This window comes from Panthera pardus, unplaced genomic scaffold (genome assembly GCF_024362965.1).
Source record: "Panthera pardus isolate Hobbes unplaced genomic scaffold, ASM2436296v1 HiC_scaffold_21, whole genome shotgun sequence".
Taxonomy (NCBI): Eukaryota; Metazoa; Chordata; class Mammalia; order Carnivora; family Felidae; genus Panthera; species Panthera pardus.
In genome coordinates this window covers 56,977,238-56,997,501 of record NW_026526777.1, presented here as the reverse complement: position 1 = coordinate 56,997,501, position 20,264 = coordinate 56,977,238, and the positions used below count along the sequence as shown (strand labels likewise).

At 39.5% G+C, this 20,264-nt stretch overlaps 1 protein-coding gene across 1 annotated transcript in view; it reads right to left on the bottom strand.

The window, feature by feature from the left end:
* NME7 (NME/NM23 family member 7) overlaps nucleotides 1-20,264 on the bottom strand; it is a 258,655-nt gene that overhangs the window by 119,109 nt on the left and 119,282 nt on the right. The window contains exons 8-10 of the mRNA XM_019424042.2: nucleotides 17,559-17,623; nucleotides 14,276-14,344; nucleotides 4,272-4,373 (exon numbers count right to left, since the gene is read on the bottom strand). Coding sequence (XP_019279587.2) covers nucleotides 4,272-4,373; nucleotides 14,276-14,344; nucleotides 17,559-17,623 — 236 coding nt within the window. The remainder of the gene's footprint in view (nucleotides 1-4,271; nucleotides 4,374-14,275; nucleotides 14,345-17,558; nucleotides 17,624-20,264) is intronic.

The following is a 20,264-nucleotide window of genomic DNA, read 5'->3' as shown; positions in this document are numbered from 1 at the left end:
GGTAACAGAAGCGACAGACTTTGACTCCCAAGCATTTCTCTTGCAAGTCTACCACAACTCCCTGCACATTCATGGAAAAAGAGCTGCATTTCAAACTATCAGGATACTTTGACTTTAATCCGAAAACCAGTAAAGGCTACTCAATAGCCGGTGAAAGACCACTGTGACAATCAAATGAATGGAAAATATCATCAAATTTTAAAAAGCCACTTTTTGTGTGAGAAAATATTTGATTGGCTGATTGATTGATTGAGACAGAGACAGCATGAATCAGGGGAAGGCGCAGAGTGAGACAGAATCCCAAGCAGGCTCCAAGCTCAGCACGGAGTCCAATGTGGGGCTCGATCCCACACCCCTGGGATCATGACCTGAGCCAAAATCAAGAGTCAGATGCTCAACCGACTGAGCCACCCAGGCACCCCCAAAATATCTGACTCTTAATTCAACCAGGTCATGGGATAACGTTTTCAAAGCCCCTGAAGATAGATAATCACCTGACCAAAAATTCAGGTTTTCTTAAACAGGATCCTTTACATAAAATATTTTACAAACATCTTTTTTCATAAAACAAGACCTACCTATGCAAGGGTATTTGGCTCGTCATCCCCATTGGCCCAAGAATAAATATATTCTGCACAGTTTTTCCAGATAATTTACCACTTCTTTGGTGGCTCTTTCAGTTTCCTGATGGCTCAGCAGGAAAACTGCAAAGCTACTCAACAGTGAAATTCTTGGGCAGGTGCAATCAAAACCTCCTCCAGAGGCAAATCTTAGGTTTTCTGCCTAAGTAGATGGATTTTTTGCAGATGATGGTGTGGTGAGTGAACGTTTCTCTAACTACAAAGAAACGCGTTGTGATCTTTTTTCCTTTCTGCGCAGTAGTCTCCAACATTTTTCAAGCACCCTTATCGTTAAAATACGTAAATACGTCAAAACATGTACATATTTTTAACAGATTATATACATGTACTCTTATAAATCCATGAAATTTTAATAAAATTTCATTTCTCTCTTATTTTTGATAGAGTAAATAAATAAAAATGGAAAGCCTAATACACCCCTCCCCACCAGGGAACTGTCTTATAAACCACCCCCTGCTTTCAGACCACTTCCAGACAGACTGGAAGAAATTCTGTTCATACACAATGTGCGCTTCCTTCCAGCTATAAAGAGAAAGAATCTGCCAACAGCGCAGACATCAATGATGAAAGTGATGGCAATCTACAACACAGACAGCGGCAGAGTGGCCTAATGGTCACTATGAGGCTAAACCTTCTTTTGAATCAACTTACAAAGTAGTTCTACATCTTAAAAAGGAATAAAGAGAAAAAGAACCCACTTGAGTAATGAAATATTTTTAGGGGCAGGTGGGCGTCGTTTAAGTGCTGACTCTTGATTTCGGCTCAGATGATGATCTCACAGTTGTGAGATTGAGCCTCTTGTGGGGCTCCTCACAGGGAGGGGGCTGAATTAAGATTTTTTTTCTCCCTCTATCCCTCTCCGCCCCTCTTCTATTCGTGTGCGTGCTTTGTCTCTCTCTCAAAACAAAAATTCTTCTTTAAATAAGGAGTGAATACCAGGTGTTAGGTGTGCACAAAAATACAGCCAGTCTTTTACTAATCTGTCAAGTATTCATTGTACGGCCATGACATACCTGGCATTTTCCCCACACACTAATTCTATTTACATGCATCATAACCCACAGTCTCTCTTTAGAGGTGGAAATGACTGTGCAGTGACGAAATGAGTCTCTAAATTATTTCGATGTAATACAGTACCTGAGTAGACTGGCACACTGGCAGCTTGAAGTGAGACTGCCGTTCATCAATTCCACCTCCTAAAACTAGACCGTAAGTTCCTCAAAGATAAGCACTGCGTTTATTTGATCATCTCTATAAACCTAGAGTAGCACCTAGCAGAGGGACCGGCATTCAATGCCGTGAGCATTCAAGGCTTACAATTTTGTTGGAGGGGTGGGAGAAGAGGGAGAAAGAAAGGGAGGAGGAGAAGAAGAAAATAAACCAAAGCCTGGGAACAAACTGGAAGAGCCATTTTATTGCCCCTAAAATGGTTTGACTATAACCACTAATGGTATTTTTTCTGATGAGATATATGTGTGTATGTGTATATATGTGTATGTATACGTATATATACGTATACATATATATACAGAGAGAGATCAAAAGCATATGATCTTGCTTACAACCCTGCACTTACACTTGGTATATAATTCAAGACTCTGAGCCTCAAGAGGAGAATCTATCCTCGCCCATTCCAGGCTGAGCTAGGTGCTAACATTCTGGGCTCCGTCGTACATAGCGCAAGCATCTAACACTACAATTGGCACAGAACATGGAAAGTAGCCACTTCATATACTGTCCACTCATAAACTGTAAGCTCTTTGAGACTCCTATCTTTATGTTCACAAATACTAGCACAGATTCAGTAAATACTTACTGAATGACGGAAAGAACAAACATCTCATTCTCCTTCTGTTCTAGTTATCTCTTTAATTCGCTCATATGTTCAGTCAGCCGTTCAACCCACTATTTTAATTATCTTAAAGAATCAATAAACAAAAAGCCGTCTTGGCCAACAGAAATCGGATACAAAAATGGCAAACACCAAGAGCTATTCATTCATATGACCAAAAAGTATCCCTTTCTAATGTCTTATGATTAACCATCGATAAACACTCAACATCATCACCCTTTTCTCTTAATGTCCTCTACGTCAGAATCACGTTTTACTAATCACTCTTTCACAACCACATTGATTACTTACTTCTATTCTTCCTTCTCCCTGACAAGACATATAGTAGGTCCTGCCACCTCTTTCTCTAATGATGTCATCAGGTCTGCTCTTAACTGTTTCTAGAGCCCCTACCTTTAACGCCTTCCAATTGACTTCCAATGGAGTCAAGGGAACGACTCCATACGCTCAAAATTAAGCTAAATATAAGGAATTGCTGTTTCTCACTACATGGGATTCCACTTACACAGAATCCACAATTTTAACCTGGTTTTTAAGGCTACTCATCTCTCACTCATCTCTACCAGCATTTGCTACCTTGTTTTCTCTATCTGCTCCTTTACTCAACAATCCCTCAACATTTGCATTTTACCTGAACTCACAATATTTTAGTCCTTATTTGTATGTTTCTTTGCAAGTGTTCTAAAAGATCATCATGCGTGTGCTCTTTGATCTCTGAGAATGGGTACAGTGCTTTCCCCTCCAGGGAAAATCTAGCAAGCACTCTTACACAAGTTGATTTCTCAATAGGTGCTGTTAACTTGCCGTCCTACATCTAAGGGAACTCAATCAATGCTGTCTGGATTAAACTGAATTGGATGCTCATCTTCAATAAACTATTTATAAGTGAAAATAAAATAAAGAAAATAGAATACATTTAAATTACAGTGTTGTGGGGCACCTAGGTGGCTCAGTCGGTTAAGCATCCGACTTCGGCTCAGTTCACGATCTCGCGGTCCGTGAGTTTGAGCCCCGCGTCGGGCTCTGTGCTGACAGCTCAGAGCCTGGAGCCTGTTTCAGATTCTGTGTCTCCCTCTCTCTCTGACCCTCCCCTCGTTCATGCTCTGTCTCTGTCTCAAAAATAAATAAACGTTTAAAAAAATTAAAAAAAAAAAATTACAGTGTTGAAAATCAGTAATGCTTCCCATAATCCTACTCAGCCTTTATCATCTGCATGGAGATTTCTCATGTGTATTCTAATGCTACTTCTGTTTTTCAGCCCCCATCTCCCTCCTCTTCACCCCTCTTGCCACCCAATATCCACATGAAGGAAACCCAAAGCAAAATGAAAAGGACACTAGAGAATATCAAGTTTCATATAAGCCCCACTGCTCATATTTATGCATCTGGTTATGAGGCCACCATATCAATATTCTTCACACTGAGAACTTTACTTAGAGCCTCCCTATGTCGAAGGACAATTAATATCTTAGATAATTTCTATCAGAGTGCTTGATAAATTCACTTTTCTAGACAATTTAGCAAGAAGACACAATCAAAGAAAATGCCACAGTAAAGGTTTCTGCTCATTTTATACTGTCACGAGGCTAATAAAAAATTCACTGTTTTCTTGGAGTATTATATTAAAAAATTCTCCAAAAATGCTAGTTTGAATAAAAATCTGTCTGATGTAGTCATTTTGGTATTACCTCTTGTAAAGAAGAAATTTAATCAAGACTGTTGATATATTTAGCTACCGAATAGAACAAATTTGATTAACATTTTAAACACTAACTTACAGGATCAGCTGGTCCACAGAATTCTCGAAATGTCTTTGTAGGATTATTCTGTTGAATCTCCAGTGCTACACAAGGGCCGGAATACATTTCTGTCACCATCTCCTATGACATGTAATGTAAAAGTTAGTAAAATGTAATGATCTTTTACTCCTCCTCCTTCAATTGCACCACTATTCCAAATCTTAAAATCTTAGCTATCTGTGAATTCTCATGAATCCCACATGCCAAAAGCTCCCAGGTTTTGTCCATTTTTCCCGCAAAAATGTGTTTTAGGTATATTCCTTCATCTCCATAGGAATGGAGATCTAACCTACTAACATCATTTTAATGAACTGCTTTACCAGCTGGCACTTTCATTAATTGAAATGGTCTTCTCATACCTCTTCCTTCTAAAGGGTACCTCCTCTTAAATAGAGTTCTGTTGAATGGACATTTTTTTTTTAAGTTTATTGATTTATTTTTGAGAGAGACAGAGAGAGAGAGAGAGAGAGAGAGGGAGAGGGAGAGGCAGAGGCAGAGGGAGAGGCAGAGGCAGAGGGAGAGGGAGAGGGAGAGGGAGGGAGAGGGAGGGAGGGAGGGAGGGAGAGGGGCAGAGAGAGGGAGAAACATAATCCCAAGCAGCCTCCATGCCATCAGCAGCATAGCGTGACATGGGGCTCGGACCCACAAACTGTGAGATGGTGACCTGAGCCGAGATCAATATTTGGACGCCTAACTAAGCCACCCAGGCACCCCCTCGAATGAACATTTTTAAGGATACAAATTCCAAAGTGTTTCTTCCAAAGACGCTTTCAAAAATCATCATCATTTTCAGAAATGAAGAAAACGGAGACTAGATCTCATAGTAAACACCTAGAAATTAGACAGTATGTAGAAACAACAGTTTTCAAAGACTAGGTGACAGGCAGCACAGTATGACCCCTGAGACAGGGGAATCAGATGAAGTAAGCCACCTGACTGCCCATCTTTCTGCTTGGAGAAAGTTTCCAGACAATGGGACAGGGAGAGGAAACACAACAGAGCCCAACACTCTCACTAAGGAGAAGAGATAAAGACTGGAATTCAGGGAGGCCACTGCAGCTAGAATGTGAGGACAGACTGCTAGAGGAGGTGGGAGAACTATGGGAGAGTAAGCTATTGGGATCTGCAGAGAAGTTCACCTGAGTTTTTGGCTAAGAGTCTGTACATATGTAGAGGAAACCAGCCAAGGCTGAGAACTACCAGAAGCAGTAAGTGAAACCATCCCGAGAGACAGCACAAGGCTGAGAAGACTTTGCATTTCCATCAGCCAGACTGGAAAGCCCTCACACGATACACAGGGCATCGGGTAGAGTCCTCAGAAGGGTACTGCACCGTAACAGTTGGCCTTACGTATGGAATGCTCCGTATCCATCCTCTAAAGCTTAAAAGCAAGTCTTGAAAGGGTCAGACTGATCCCAAGTAACGTAGTGAGTGCCCAAACTACATCAAATACTCTTCCAAAGAATATGACATACCTACCATGTAACACTATAAACTGCACATCATCCAGCATCCAATAAAAATTACCAGGCATACAAAGAAGAAAATATGAACCATCATTAGAAGAAAACTCGATAAATTGATACAGATCCAACAATGACAGAAATGATGTTGGTTACATAAGAATGTTAAAACAGCTAGTGTAAATGGGCTCTATCTGCTCAAATTGCAGGAAGAAAACATGGACATGATGCAGAGAAAATCAACATTAAAAAGACCCAAAGAGTAGACTACTGAATCGCTAGGCTGTGCACCTGAAACTAATGTAACACTTTATCAAATACACTTAAAAAAAATAAAAAGAAATTAGGGGCGCCTGGGTGGCTCAGTCAGTTGAGCGTCCGACTTCGGCTCAGGTCATGATCTCACACTCTGTGAGTTCGAGCCCCGCATCGGGCTCTGTGCTGACCGCTCAGAGCCTGGAGCCTGTTTCAGATTCTGTGTCTCCCTCTCTCTCTGACTCTCCCCCGTTCATGCTCTGTCCCTCTCTGTCTCAAAAATAAATAAACATTAAAAAAAATTTTTTTAAAATAAATAAAATAAAAAATTAAAAAAATTTAAAAAAAGAACCCAAATGGGACTTCTAGAGATAAAAACTACATCTGAATTAAATACACTGAATGGGATGGACAAAATAAAATACAACAGAAGGACAATAAATATAAGGAAATGCAACACCAACTATTCAAAAGCAAGCACAGAGAGGTGCCTGGGTGGCTCAATTAGTTGAGCGTCCGACTCTTGATTTCGGCTCAGGTCATGATCCCAGGGTCGTGGGATTGAGCCCTGCTTTGGGCTCCACACTGAGCGTGGAGCCTGCTTGAGATTCAATCTCTCTTTCTGCCCCTCTCCCATGCTCAGATGCTTTCTCTTTCTCTAAAATTAAAAACAGAAAAGGCAAGCACAGAGAGATAGAAGAATGGATACAAATGTCCCACGATAATTTTTTTCAATGACATGCTAACATATGCATATATAAATTGGATTCTCAGAAGAAAAGAAGGGGTGATGAATAACTATTCCGAGAATTGCTAAAAAATACTCAAATTTGATAAAAATCACAAGCCAAAAGGTGCAACAGAGTCCAAGAATAAACGCAAAGTACAGTAAGACGATAATTGGCTGAAACCAAAAAACCAAAAATCTCAGTAACAAAAAAGCCTTTAAAAACAACCAAAAAAAAAAAAAAAAAAGACATATAACAGTAGAACAAAGCTAAGGACATAAATGACAACAACAAAAATCTGTCAATCTACAATTCTATACCCAGGTGGGAAGATATTTCTCACAAATGAAGGAAAAATAACTTTTTTCGACAGAAAAAATGTGACAGAATTCACTACCGGCAGCCCTATACCGTAAGAAATGTTAAAGGAAGTTCTTCAGATAGAAGAAAAATCGTGCCAGACAAAAACATGGGTCTGTAAGAACAATGGTAAACATGTGGGCAAATATATTTTTTAGCTGGTGTGCAAGATACTTATTTATTTAAAGCAAAAATATTAAAAAATGCATTATAGGGTTTCTAATAGAAATAAAATGTAGGACAACCACAACACATAAGAAGAGGGGGAATGGAAGGGTACTGTTTTAAGGTTCTTATCTGTACATGAAGCGGTATAATGAAAAAGATGATCAAAGAAAAGAGCCTCTCAGTGTGTGGAACACTCAATCAGTGTTCTTTTCTTCTCTCCATGGGGAATAATACTTCAGGAAGAAATGAAAATAAATATAAAGACTTTGAGGCAGAAGTCCAGGCGATGTGCATGACTCCCAGGAGCGAAGGGAGACTAGAGAAAATTGGAGAGGAGGCCAGACTGTGGAGAGTTTGCGGCACATAATGACAAAGTAAAATAAAAGCAATGTATTACAGAACACTATTTAAATATTAATTGGAACTCAGTCATCATACTTAATAGAAATTTCAGAAGTTGAAAGAGGAGGGAAGGGCTTCACGATTAAGATGGTAAACAGAACCCTAAACGTATCCCCCTGAAGTCACTTTGCTATTTCACAAAGGTCATATGTAATTGACTTTTTATGGATAATTATGTTGAGTCTGACCTTCTGTCTCATGACACTGAGGTACTGCCTATGAATAAATGTCAACGGCCAAGTTCTCAGCAGGGGCAGTAGACAGCATGAATGTGTTATCCAGAAAGAAAAGGAGGGAATTTTGCCTGCTTTTCTTTCATTTGTGTCTCTCCTTGCCTTTCAGGGTTAATCACAGATACCGTCAGAAATACAGACATAAAGGGCTATGCAAATGCACAACACGGAAAGAAAAAACACGTTGGGAAAAGGACTCTATCCAAAGCATAATGTGCTGCTTAAAAAAAACAAAATGGACTCAACAAAATTCTCAAGTCACCTAGGTTTTTTAATTAAGTACAAAATTAACAAGACCAAAAAAGAGCATGCTTGTTTCCTTCACAGCCCTTTGACTCCTGTCCTTTAGGTAGTTAGGATGGGATCATGTGATTTAATATCTACCCTCACTAGAACATAAGCTCCATAAATGCAGATAGTGTGCTTTTGTTGTTGTTGTCGTTGATCTCTGTATCCTTGGTATCGAACACATTGTTTGGCACGTAGCAGACACTCAGTCTATGTAGTAAATAAGTGGGTCATGATAATACAGTAAGATAGGAATTATCACTTTTTTGTGTTTGTAAATGCTGACGCAGCAAATGCAAGTATAAATGATCAACACCGAATCTACTATAAGGAATTATGTCAAATACAATAATAGCGGTAGTAATAACAAAGCAGCTAATACTCTCTCAGCACTCTCAACGTGTGAAACTCCTTCACGGGATTTTTTTCATTTAATTATCACAGCAATCTCATAAAGTACATAATAGCATTACTTCCATGTTATAGATGGGTAAACTAAGGCTTAAAGAAGGCAAATACCTTGTCTATGGCCACACGACTGATAGACTGGCATTTGAACCTAGCATCTGGCTCCACAAGTTTTTGGTGAGAAGAAGGGAATTGAGTTCAGAAAGCTGAAAGCTGGTTGCACTGAACTTTGAGATAAGAAAAGTCTATACACGGTTTGAAGCAAGGAATGTGGGAACCCCTAGAACTCATGTATAGTATCTGGTACCATGTCAGTGATGTCGTCCTATTTCACACTGTATATCCTACATTTAAGAGGACCATTTCACCCACAGATCTTTAAGTTTAGGCTAATAAAACGAATGGACTCGCTATTATGACCTTATAGGTCTTATCATTTATTTTAAAACACGAATCTGAAGACAAGCAGGGTAAAGCGTTATGCGAAAAGACAGAGTAAGAGTCACATCACCTGTTTCTGTCCCTTTCGGTTGCCTCTTAAGATTACTTTTATAGGCTCTTCTTTCTGAATTAGATAAACCTCCTAGAGTTAAGAGACACATAGTACTATGCAGCATTTAAAAATTTACCTCTTCCTTGAACTCAAACTCAAGCTCCGAACATTAATGGTCATGAGAACTAAGAGTTTTGATGGGAAATACAATTGTCACAGTAACAAGTGACACTCAGGGTTTGCGAGCCACTTTTTGGTGTCCCAAATTAAGCAGTGAAAGATACCGCAACCATAAGCATTTGCAGTGTATGGGTCCAGACCCTTACACAACCGCCTTTGAACAAAACAGAATTTTAAGTGGGAAAAGACTTTAAAAGCATTAGAGGTAATATACCGTTCATAACAATATTATTTATTCAATAAAATATTCCTTGAATAAAAACATCCTTATTTCCCTCTGGATGACATTTTCAAAGAAACAGCTCTCCTTAGTTGCAATAAAATTTTATATCCTATAAGTACAGAACATCTCTCAAAGATACCTGGATAATGTTCCGGTTCACGTAGACACCCCATTTTCCCGTTAAGAGACAACTACAAACCAATTATGATTTGAAATATTTCTTTTACACTGAATAAACCATTTCAAGCTGAATAAAAGATGATAAGCGTTACTAAAAATGACTCACGAGGCTATTAATTACTCTGAAATAATGTAGTTTTTTTCTACCAAACAGCCCATATAACCTTTTCTTAAGCAGGCTCTGTTATTGTAAGATTTAAATAGTAATTACAGAGAATATACTCCTGAAAATATCAGACAGAAGAAAGCATCAACACCAATTATTCTGGGATATCTTGACATTAAAGTATGATATTGCTACTGTCACTCAAATTCCTGATTTCTTAGGGGTGTCACCTCCACCCAGTGATGTTTTTATTTTTAACTCCCAAATCCCAAAATCAAAAAAACTCCACGAGTATATATTACGTAAAACATAAATTACATGTGTAGTATTTTAAAGCACAATATAGGAGACATTAAAGTTAGATGAGGGTTTTTTTTTTATTTCCCAAAGAGAAATGTGGCCCACCTGAGATAAGTACACAGAATACTAGTGTCCTCAACTATTTGTTACCAAATTCAATACTGTGTGATAGTGTATGATAATATAACTCAGGATCAGGGGATATGTCTCCATGAGTTTATCTTATATACAGTTTATCTTATATAAAGCTATAATATAACATGGATTAAGGAAGGTAGAGGTTTTCAATCATATTTTTTAAAGTAAAATTGAACAAATAAAAGAAGGTTTGCAGGTGCTTGCTTGTGAAGGAAGGAAGGAAGGAAGGAAGGACCATAACTCTAAAATGAAGAAGCAGGTAAGATTAAGGTTAGAGTCAGTAAGCTATAAAAGAAGGAAAACTACTCTGGTTCCTCTCAATCAGGGTGGAAACCACCAGTATGCTGAACACGAAATTTATTTCACAATTGGTCTTTACTCTGTACGACTAAATAAGACAAAGGTTCAAACCAGTGCATTTTTCCTTTTTAAGGTCAGTTGAAAGGAAGAGTCATAGAGAAGGGGAGAAGAAGGGAATCTAGTCTCATTGTCAGGAACAGTAACCTTTATGCAAAAAAAAAAAAAAAGTCAAAATTCTTTATTTTTTATTTTTTTTAACGTTTATTTATTTTTGAGACAGAGAGAGACAGAGCATGAATGGGGGAGGGTCAGAGAGAGGGAGACACAGAATCTGAAACAGGCTCCAGGCTCTGAGCTGTCAGCACAGAGCCCGATGCGGGGCTCGAACTCACGGACCGCGAGATCATGACCTGAGCCGAAGTCGGCCGCTTAACCGACTGAGCCACCGAGGCACCCCTCAAAATTCTCTTTAAAGGAACCTAGGTCAGGAGGCAGTCCACTAGCACAAATAAATCTAAGATGATTTGATACAGAAGGGAAGGAAACTAATTTTGATAAAATATCTATTATGTGTTATTTTCAAGAACAATATTTGGCTTACTTGAACATAGTCATTTGTTTTCAAGAATGTATTTCATTGCCCTCTAAACACCGCCTTTTAAGTATTATTTCTTCAGGGGAGGGGCGGAGTTCGAGGGGCGGAGTTCAAAGGGCGGAGAAGTAGGGGGACCGGGATTTCCCCTGTCCCTCAAGCACAGCTGTACTGAGGTCAGAACCCCCAGAAACCCCCAGGAAATCAACCTGCAGAGCGGCAAAAGCATCTCCACACACGGAGGGAGACAGCTTGGTGGGAGGGAGGGAGGGAGGGTACGTGAACTGGGGGAGATAAAACGGAGTAGGCACAGAGGGGAGGGAACCCCTTCTTTGGAGAGACAAAAAGGGAGAGAGAGAGGAGGGCTGTGAAATTGAAGTATCAAGTTAGCACAAGAGGAAAACCTCTCCGAACCACAGACTGAGGAGCGAGAATATGGACAGAGCCAGTTTCTATTTTGCAAACAGCCTTGGGAGCTGAAAACCGGAGGTTTCAACTGTTTGCAACTTTGTCCGGAGGGAAGCCGGGTAGCTGGCACTTTTACTCTATTCTTTTTACACCTTTTCTCTCTCTTACTCTTTTTTATTTTCCTTTCTCTTTCTCTGGATTTAGCTGATTCTCTGTTTCGCCCTCTTTTCTCCCCTTCGATTTTTCTTTTTGTTTGGGATCAGGTTCCCCCTGACTTTTTACTTTTCTTCCACGGTTACTTCAACAAACAAATCAAAGCACACCTGGCTGAAGGTCCGAACACCCCACCGCTACAAGCAAGGGGGAGCTCTGCAGACGACCGACCATCGGGAAAGAGCAGCAAAAATGCAACAACAGAGTGAATGCAACATACACCAAAAACGCTTCCTGAAGTGCCAGGCCCTGGACAGTGTGTGACCCCTTTTTAATATAGTAGTACTCTCAGGTGCAGGATATATAACAAGCTATTAAAACACACAAAAGACAGAAACACAGCCAAGATGACAAAAGGGAAGAATTCTCCTCAAAAGAAAATTCAGGGAGAAATGACAGCCAGAGGCTTGCACAAAACAGACATAAACAATATATCTGAACAAGAATTTAGCATAACAGTCGTAAGACTAATAGCTGGGCTTGAAAACAGCATTGTAGGCCCCAGGGAATGTCTTATTGTAGAGGTCAAGGATCTAAGAACGAGTCAGGATGAATTAAGAAATGCTATAATGCAGGGCGCCTGGGTGGCTCAGTCGGTTAAGCATCCAGCTTCGGCTCAGGTCATGATCTCGCGGTCCATGGGTTCAGCCCCGCGTCGGGCTCTGGGCTGACGGCTCAGAGCCGGGAGCCTGTTTCAGATTGTGTCTCCCTCTTTCTCTGACCCTCCCCTGTTCATGCTCTCTCTCTGTCTCAAAAATAAATAAATGTTAAAAAAAAAATTAAAAAAAAAAAAAAGAAATGCTATAATGTGTCTGTGTGGCTCAGTCGGTTAGGCATCTGGACTTCAGCTCGGGTCATGATCTCACAGCTTGTGAGTTCAAGCCCCGCATCAGGGTCTGTGCTGACAGCTTAGAGCCTGGAACCTTCTTCAGATTCTGTGTCTCCCTCTCCGTACCCCTCCCCTGCTCATTCTGTCTCTCGTCAAAAACAAATAAAAACATTAAAAAAAAATAAAAAAATAAAAAGAAATGCTATAAATGAGATGCAAAATTAACTAGATACAGTGACAGTGAGGATGGAAGAAGCAGAGTAGAGAACAAGTGAAATAGAAGATACAATTATGGAAAATGATGAAGCCGAAAAACAGAGGGAAAGGAAATTACTAGATCACAAGGGGAGAATTAAAGAGCTAAGTGATTCCAGGGGCACCTGGGTGGCTCACTCGGTTAAGTGTCCGACTTTGGCTCAGGTCATGATCTCATGGTTCACGAGTTTGAGCCCCACATCGGGCTCTGTGCTGACAGCTCAGAGCCTAGAGCCTGCATCAGATTCTGTGTCTCCCTCTCTCTCTGCCCCTCTCCTGCTCGCACTCTGTCTCTCTCTCTCTCTCGAAAATAAACATTAAAAATAAAATTTAAAGTGCTAAGTGATTCCATGAAACCAAACAATATCCATACCATAGGAATTCCGGAAGAAAAGCAAGAGACAGGGACAAAAGGTTTATTTGAACAAATTATAGCTGAGAACTTCCCTAGTCTGGGGAAGGAAACAGGCATCCAAGTCCAAGAGGCACAGAGAACTCCCTTCCAAATCAACAGGAACAGGTCAACACCATGACGTATCATAGTGAAATTGGCAAACTACAAAGCTAAAGAGAGAATTCTGAAAGCAGCTAGAGACCAACCGTCCTTAACCTACAAAGGTGCACACACAAGGGTAGTAGCAGACCTGTCCACTGAAACTTGGCAGAGCAGAAGGGATTAAATGTGCCAAATAGGAAAAATATGCAGCCAAGAATCCTTTGTCCAACAAGGCTGTCATTCAGAATAGAAGGAAAGATAAAGGCTTTCCCAGAAAAATAAGTATTTCTTCAGGGGCACCTGGGTGGCTCAGTCAATGAAGCATCAGACTCCGGATTTTGGCTCAGGTCATGATCTCACGGTTTGTGAGTTCGAGCCCCACATTGGGCTATACACTGACGGGGCACAGCTTGCCTGGGATTCTCTCTGTCTCCTTCTCTCTCTGGCCTTCCCCCTCTCTTTCTCTCTCCCAAAATAAATTAATAAACTTAAAAAAATAAAAATAAAATAAATATACTTCTTCAGTCTCAGCCATATTTTCAGATGATTCTACCTGCATTTATACTGTTAAAATGGATGTTAAATACTGCCGTGGAGTTATACTGTACCATTAAGAACTATTTGCTTTTAACTTTCTAAAGCATCCTGGAGAGTCTTCTACCCTGAGAATATTATTAACTTCATAGATAACGTCTAAGGGTGTCACTATGCCAGCAAGGTCTCTCGTGATTTTCTTGCACGCCTGTATATTTTTGTTTCATAAATGAAACAACATGATTATTTTAAGAGCTGAGCCAGTGGCTCTCAGGGATAAGAATGCCTCAGTCACTGGATATGACCAGCTAGCAACTGGTGGGCTCGTAAATACCTTCCTGATTATGAATAAATTTCAGATGAGATCCCCAACATTTAAGATACACAAACTGTTTTCAGTACCGATGCCTCACATTCGCTTTGATACTTACATTATACTCAGACACTACTCCTTTATAAACTTCATAAAACTCTTCAACGTTAACTCGATCCATGTTGAACTATATTGAAACAAAACAAAACAGAACAAAAGTCAACCAATAAAAGGACGCAAAATGTGCCACTCTTAGAACTCAACACTTAAGACCTCCTGGATGTATTTTCTGTAAAATCTAAACCTTGCGCAAATTAAATGCCCTGAAAAGGTGTCGTTGAAGATAAACTCATCAATGATAAAAATGCGTAACATTTATCGAGCACTTGATATATCAAATATTGTTCTAGGACCTGCACGCCATCATCTCATTTAATCCCCTCAACAACCCCATGACATCAGTCACACGATGTACGTAAGGGTTATGTAAACTTCAGATCTGTGTGTTCCATCTCAAGCAGTCTGACCTCACCTGTCATGCCCTTAGCCACTACACTATACCTCTCTTTGAATAAAGCCTCATTCTCCATGCACACGAAAAAATGTATATACAGTGTCGTGTTGTTTACTGATAGATGAGCAGAAGCAGAACTATTACTAATGCAATGTACTTCCAATTTTGCAGCGGCCAGAAATAGTACCCTTTTCCTCCCAAACATTTAGAAAAATCCCTACTTAGCATTTACACGAGTCATCGGGAAATCGAAATTCAAACCGAATTGTAAGACAATGCTTATAAGATAAATCTATAAAGACTCTTTCTTATCCAGGCTGGATTCAAATTTAATTAAAAATAAAATTTCATTAAGTTCTAGGGTTGGAGCACCTGAGTGGCTCAGTCGGTTAAACATGCAACTGTTGATTTAGGCTCAGGTCATGATCTCCCGGTTCATGGGATCAAGCACCGGGTCAGGCTCTGCACTGACAGTGACAGTCAAAATAAATAATAAACAAAAAATAAGTCCTAGGGTCTCAAGAACTAAGACCTTAATTTTTTTTTAAATTGGCTCAGAATTTAAAATTTTAGGGGTACCTGGGTGGCTCAGTCAGTTAAGCTTCTAACTCTTGATTTCGGCTCAGGTCATGATCTCATGGTTTGTGGGATGGAGTCCCGTGTCGGGCTCTGTACTGTCAGCAGGAACCCTGCTTGGGATTCTCTCTCTCCCTCTCTCTCTGTCCTTCCTCTGCTTGTGCACTTTCTCTCTCCCTCTCCCTCCTTCCCTCCCTCCCCCACCCTCTCTCTCAAAATAAATAAACTTAAAAAAATAGAATTTACAATTTTACTTTCTTCCTTATTTTGTTTCTTCATTGTTGCCAAAAATGCAGATCACTAAGAAATTTCTGCCTGCCCAGGCAATAATTCACACTGGGAGGATTTATTTCATAGGCAACATAACTATAACAGTCAGTGAATTTTGTTTCGATTTCAGTGTTTTAGCCTACATTCCCACAACTTGTTGAATTTTTAATATAACAAAATAATAACAGAATATATAATTTAAATACTTATATTTTGTATTGGAAATTCCACGAGGCATTGTGTAGGGTTATTTTAATTTAATTTGCGATTTATTTTAATTTTCATTTGATTTGTAAAATAATCCATTGAGGCAAACAATAATGTTCTCACTGACCGGCAGACCCACGAGTCTAGAGGGCAGCTGACCCATGATTCAGAAACAGAGCTTCCCGGGGCACCTGAGTGGTTCTGTCGGTTAAGCCTCCGACTTCAGCTCAGGTCATGATCTCACACTTTGTGAGTTCAAGCCCCGCATCAGGCTCTATGCTGACAGCTCAGAGCCTGGAGGCTGCTTCAGATTCCGTGTCTCCCTCTCTCTGTTCCTCCTCTCTCTCTCTCTCAAAAATAAACAAACATTAAAATAGAAAGAAAGAAAGAAAGAAAGAAAGAAAGAAAGAAAGAAAGAAAGAAAGAAAGAAACAGAGCTTCCTGACTCCCAGACTCAAGGGCTGTGATTGCCACTAAGCAACCATGCCTCCCCTATAGGTGCAATTAATCTTTTTTATTATTATTCTTGTTTTCACTGAGCACCTACTATGGCCAATAACCATGCTAGCTTGTAGGCCTAGAGTCAGATCAATATTTAAATCTAAATTTGCTACAAAATACATACTTTTAAAGCAGGGTTAGGTCCTACAATCCTGTGAATATAACACCAATCCAATACTTTTAGAACGTTTTGCCTAACAATTTCTTTATAATCCTAGATAAGGTTCTTCAAATATCAACTCTGTCATTAGTCTCCAAGTTTTGCCCGATGACTGCAAATCAGTTGATATTTCTGACCTCTTTTTGGCTTGTAGGCATTCCTACTAATCAGGACACAAAGTGGTCAGAATCTTGGTTACTGCTCTGACCCCTGATTTTGGATGATCCTAAGACTTAAAAGAAATCAAAAGCAGTTCCTTTTCAGAAAAAGAACATATAAATTATACATATACATATATATATACATATACATATATATATGTATATGTGTGTATATATATATGTGTGTGTGTGTGTATATATATACATATACATATACATATACACATATACATATATATATATATATATGTATATGTGTATATGTATATGTATATGTATATATATGGAAAATCTCAGCTCCAAAGCCGGTAATTCACTATCAAAACAGCATAAACTTGCTGGCCTTGAAACACGGTTTATCAGATTCCTGTAACAATTGGTACCCAATTTCTTGTCAAGTGCACGGGTAAGTAGAGAACAAAGGTGTGAGCTCAAAAGTGGATGTTGTTTGTTCAGTGAAGGGCTTCCTACAAACGTGTCCACAGGGCGATTCGAGAACAGCCGTGGGCCCTGCAGGTCCAATGGTGTGACCGCCAACAGAGGGGCTGAAATGCACTAACTCCAAAGAAGGTTCTGAGGGAAAGTCCAGAAACCAGCAAAAGGCCCTGGTTAGGGGGACAAAAAATCTCAACCAATTCTCCTTCTCCATTCTCTTCTCAGTCACCCATCCAGGCCACCAAAAATTCCTTATAACTACTCAACTTAACTCTATTTTTTGTTTGTAGGAACTACCTACATTGTTTCTGTCTATATTCATTGTGCAACTGAAGTCCCAGGAATTTTATAAACCGATTTTATAAGCTTAAATTACCCTTTGAATTTTAGTTCTCTCAGTGAAAGATTATGTGGGTAAAATCATCTCAAAAACATTTTTTATTATAAGGTTATCAGGTTCAGTAACTATATCTTTTTATTTTTAATGTGCTGAGTTCACAAGTGCACAGAGAAAATTCAATGTAAAACATTTTTAAAAAATCTCTCAATAGGTTATGACTCACTGCAAACTACCTACCATCTGCATAGCTGAGATTTCAAAACCTGCATCCCGGATAGCCATGAGGATCTTTCCCAGAAGTCCTAAAAATACAGAACAAATGAGTGCAAAAATACAATACAATATTGCCAAGGCATTTTAGTTTCTTAGAAATGCAAATTTTCTACATCAGGGCACTTTGCTTACACTCTATATGAAGAAACCACTTATTTTTCTAAGGGAAACTAAATCTCTACTATTGAGCACCACGTGTAATCATTTGATTTACCAAGTAAGTACTTCAGAATACCAACAATTATCCTGAAGATGATGTAAATGATCTTTAAGGTATTATTTTGACTTTAAGACCCCTGAAGTCTAGTGATATAGGGAACATGCAAAATAAACCACTGACAATAACATTACAAAAAAAAAGATGAAATGAAAATGCCAAAGTACTGGGTAATGGGAGTTCCAAGGATGAGCTCAAAGAAGAAAAATCAAATTATAACTGAAGGGTAGCAGAAGCTTTAAGGGGAAATGAGAGCACGAAATGGTACTTAAAGGCTGTAGATATATGGGATTACATGGGGACACAGGTATAAAAGGACAGAAGGCTCAGGTCTAAGAACATGTGAGCGTGCTCACATGAGAGGAAGAAGTCAGAAAAAGAAAAAAAGAAGACAGCTGAAAAGGAAAAGAGACTTCATTCAAATTGATGAAGGCCTTGGATATCAACATGAGGAATTGGGTCCTTATCCCACAGATCAGGACTTTTTATAATAGGGTCTGTAGATTCTGGGAGTCTAGGACTGATTTTGAAATTCCATTAGTTTAGTATAAAAATCTTCTAAGCTTCTTTTTTCCAAGTCAACTAAACCCACACCCACACATGCGCACCCCTATCCCATATATTCTGGAACGACCTTGATGCTCACCTAGTAACCCAACATCACCAAAGAGTATCCGTTTTATTTACTTTTATTTACTATTTTACTGCAGCCAAGTAGGGCTATTATAATTGCAGCAGATTGAGGGATAGAAGGGGAAAAAAAAAAAAGACAATGATAGATCTATTTCTCAAATGATGCATTTGTACCAAGGGAAGACCAAATGATACCAGGGTGTATTGTGAAAAAAACAAAGGTTTCTCAGAAGTCCGAAGGGTAGAACAGGCCCACGCCAACTCACAGCAGTCCGCATCATATCGGCGTTGAGTTTGGTGACTGAGTTTTGTCAAATATCCTTGATCTAATCAGTGTTGTTAACTTAAATTTTATCCATTTTATAGTTTTGTTGGTGATGAATTTGTAAATTGCTTCAGCTGTACAGTTGCATGCACAAAGGTTTATATTTAGTTTTATATTTGGACATATTTAAGCTGCACTATAATTACAATAATTTATGTCAACACTGGGGGTCCATCAGAATATTTTTCCTCCAGAGGAAACACTGCCAAAAGAGACGGAGAGTCACTGAAAATGTTGAGCGGAAGAATACAGGACAAATAGTGTTTTAGGAAGATTACTGATGTAATAATGACAGGCAAGCTAGTCTGAAAAGGAATAAAAGACAGAATAACAAAGGCTTTTGAAATCATCTAGCATGCTCACTGAACTTGGATGGCAGCACTAGAGAAAGAAGTAATTAATATAAGACATTTCCAAACAAGAATTAACAGGACTAAATTGAACACAGAGCGTGAAGATGTAGAAATAAAGGTTTTGAGTCCAAGTGACTGAAAGGTTGATAGCATCTCTAAGAAGAAAACAAGTAAGAAAAACAAACTGATTGAGCTCCTGGGGAAGGCCACCAAGATGGAATGATGGCCAGCTGACGAGTGAGCTGGACCCGGGCACTCCAGGGCTCCTTGCTCCCTCCCCATCCTTGGAATGTGCATTCTGCTTGCCTTTCCCACTCCCAGAGGCTGCTCCAAGGACACAGCCTTGAGACAGGGATGTGGTGCTGAGAATACCTACATGGTATGCGTGACTGAACCCAGAAGGCCTCTATAGAAACTTTTTAAGATTTGGAAGGTGGATGTGGGATCCACTTGCCTGGCTGCTGCCCAACGCAAGCCTTGCATGTAAGTTTCCTTGCTTTCTGAGACTGCCACCTGCCAATCTGGAGTGGCCTTCCTGTTTCTTCCGTCCCTCCTTATGAGTTCAGGGGCCAGTTTCAGATTACACACTGAAAGCTGCCACGGAGGTTATGAACCAACAATTAAGGGGAAAGGCAGCAAATTATTCTGAACATAGAATCTTAGAACAGAACACTGATCAGTGTTTGAGAAGACAGCATATCCAGTGACTAAAAAATGATTGATGAATGAGTGAATACACTCCCTATTCCAAATAGGTGATAAGGGATTACATCCAATAGCTAGACAGGTAGAAGGCTAATAATGAGGAGTGAAGACAGGTTAGAGCTGAAATGAGGAGAACAGAGGTCTGCTGGTTTGACAAAAAGAAGAGGAAACGCAAAAACAAACCAAAACCAAAAAAACAACCTGGGAGGAATGATTTTTGAGAAAATATCTAAAGTTTGGGAGTTAAAGAATGAAAATGAGTAAAGAAGGGTATGTAAAAAGAGATGTGCAGGAAATTAAAGAATAAAATATTACAGTAGTATCGCCATATCAAACAGAGGGGGAAATTCTTAGAATGGAGGGACAGTCCAGAATTAAAGGAGATTAAGGGCCCTGGGAATGCAGATAAAGCCTTCGGCATAAGCAGGATGGCATGC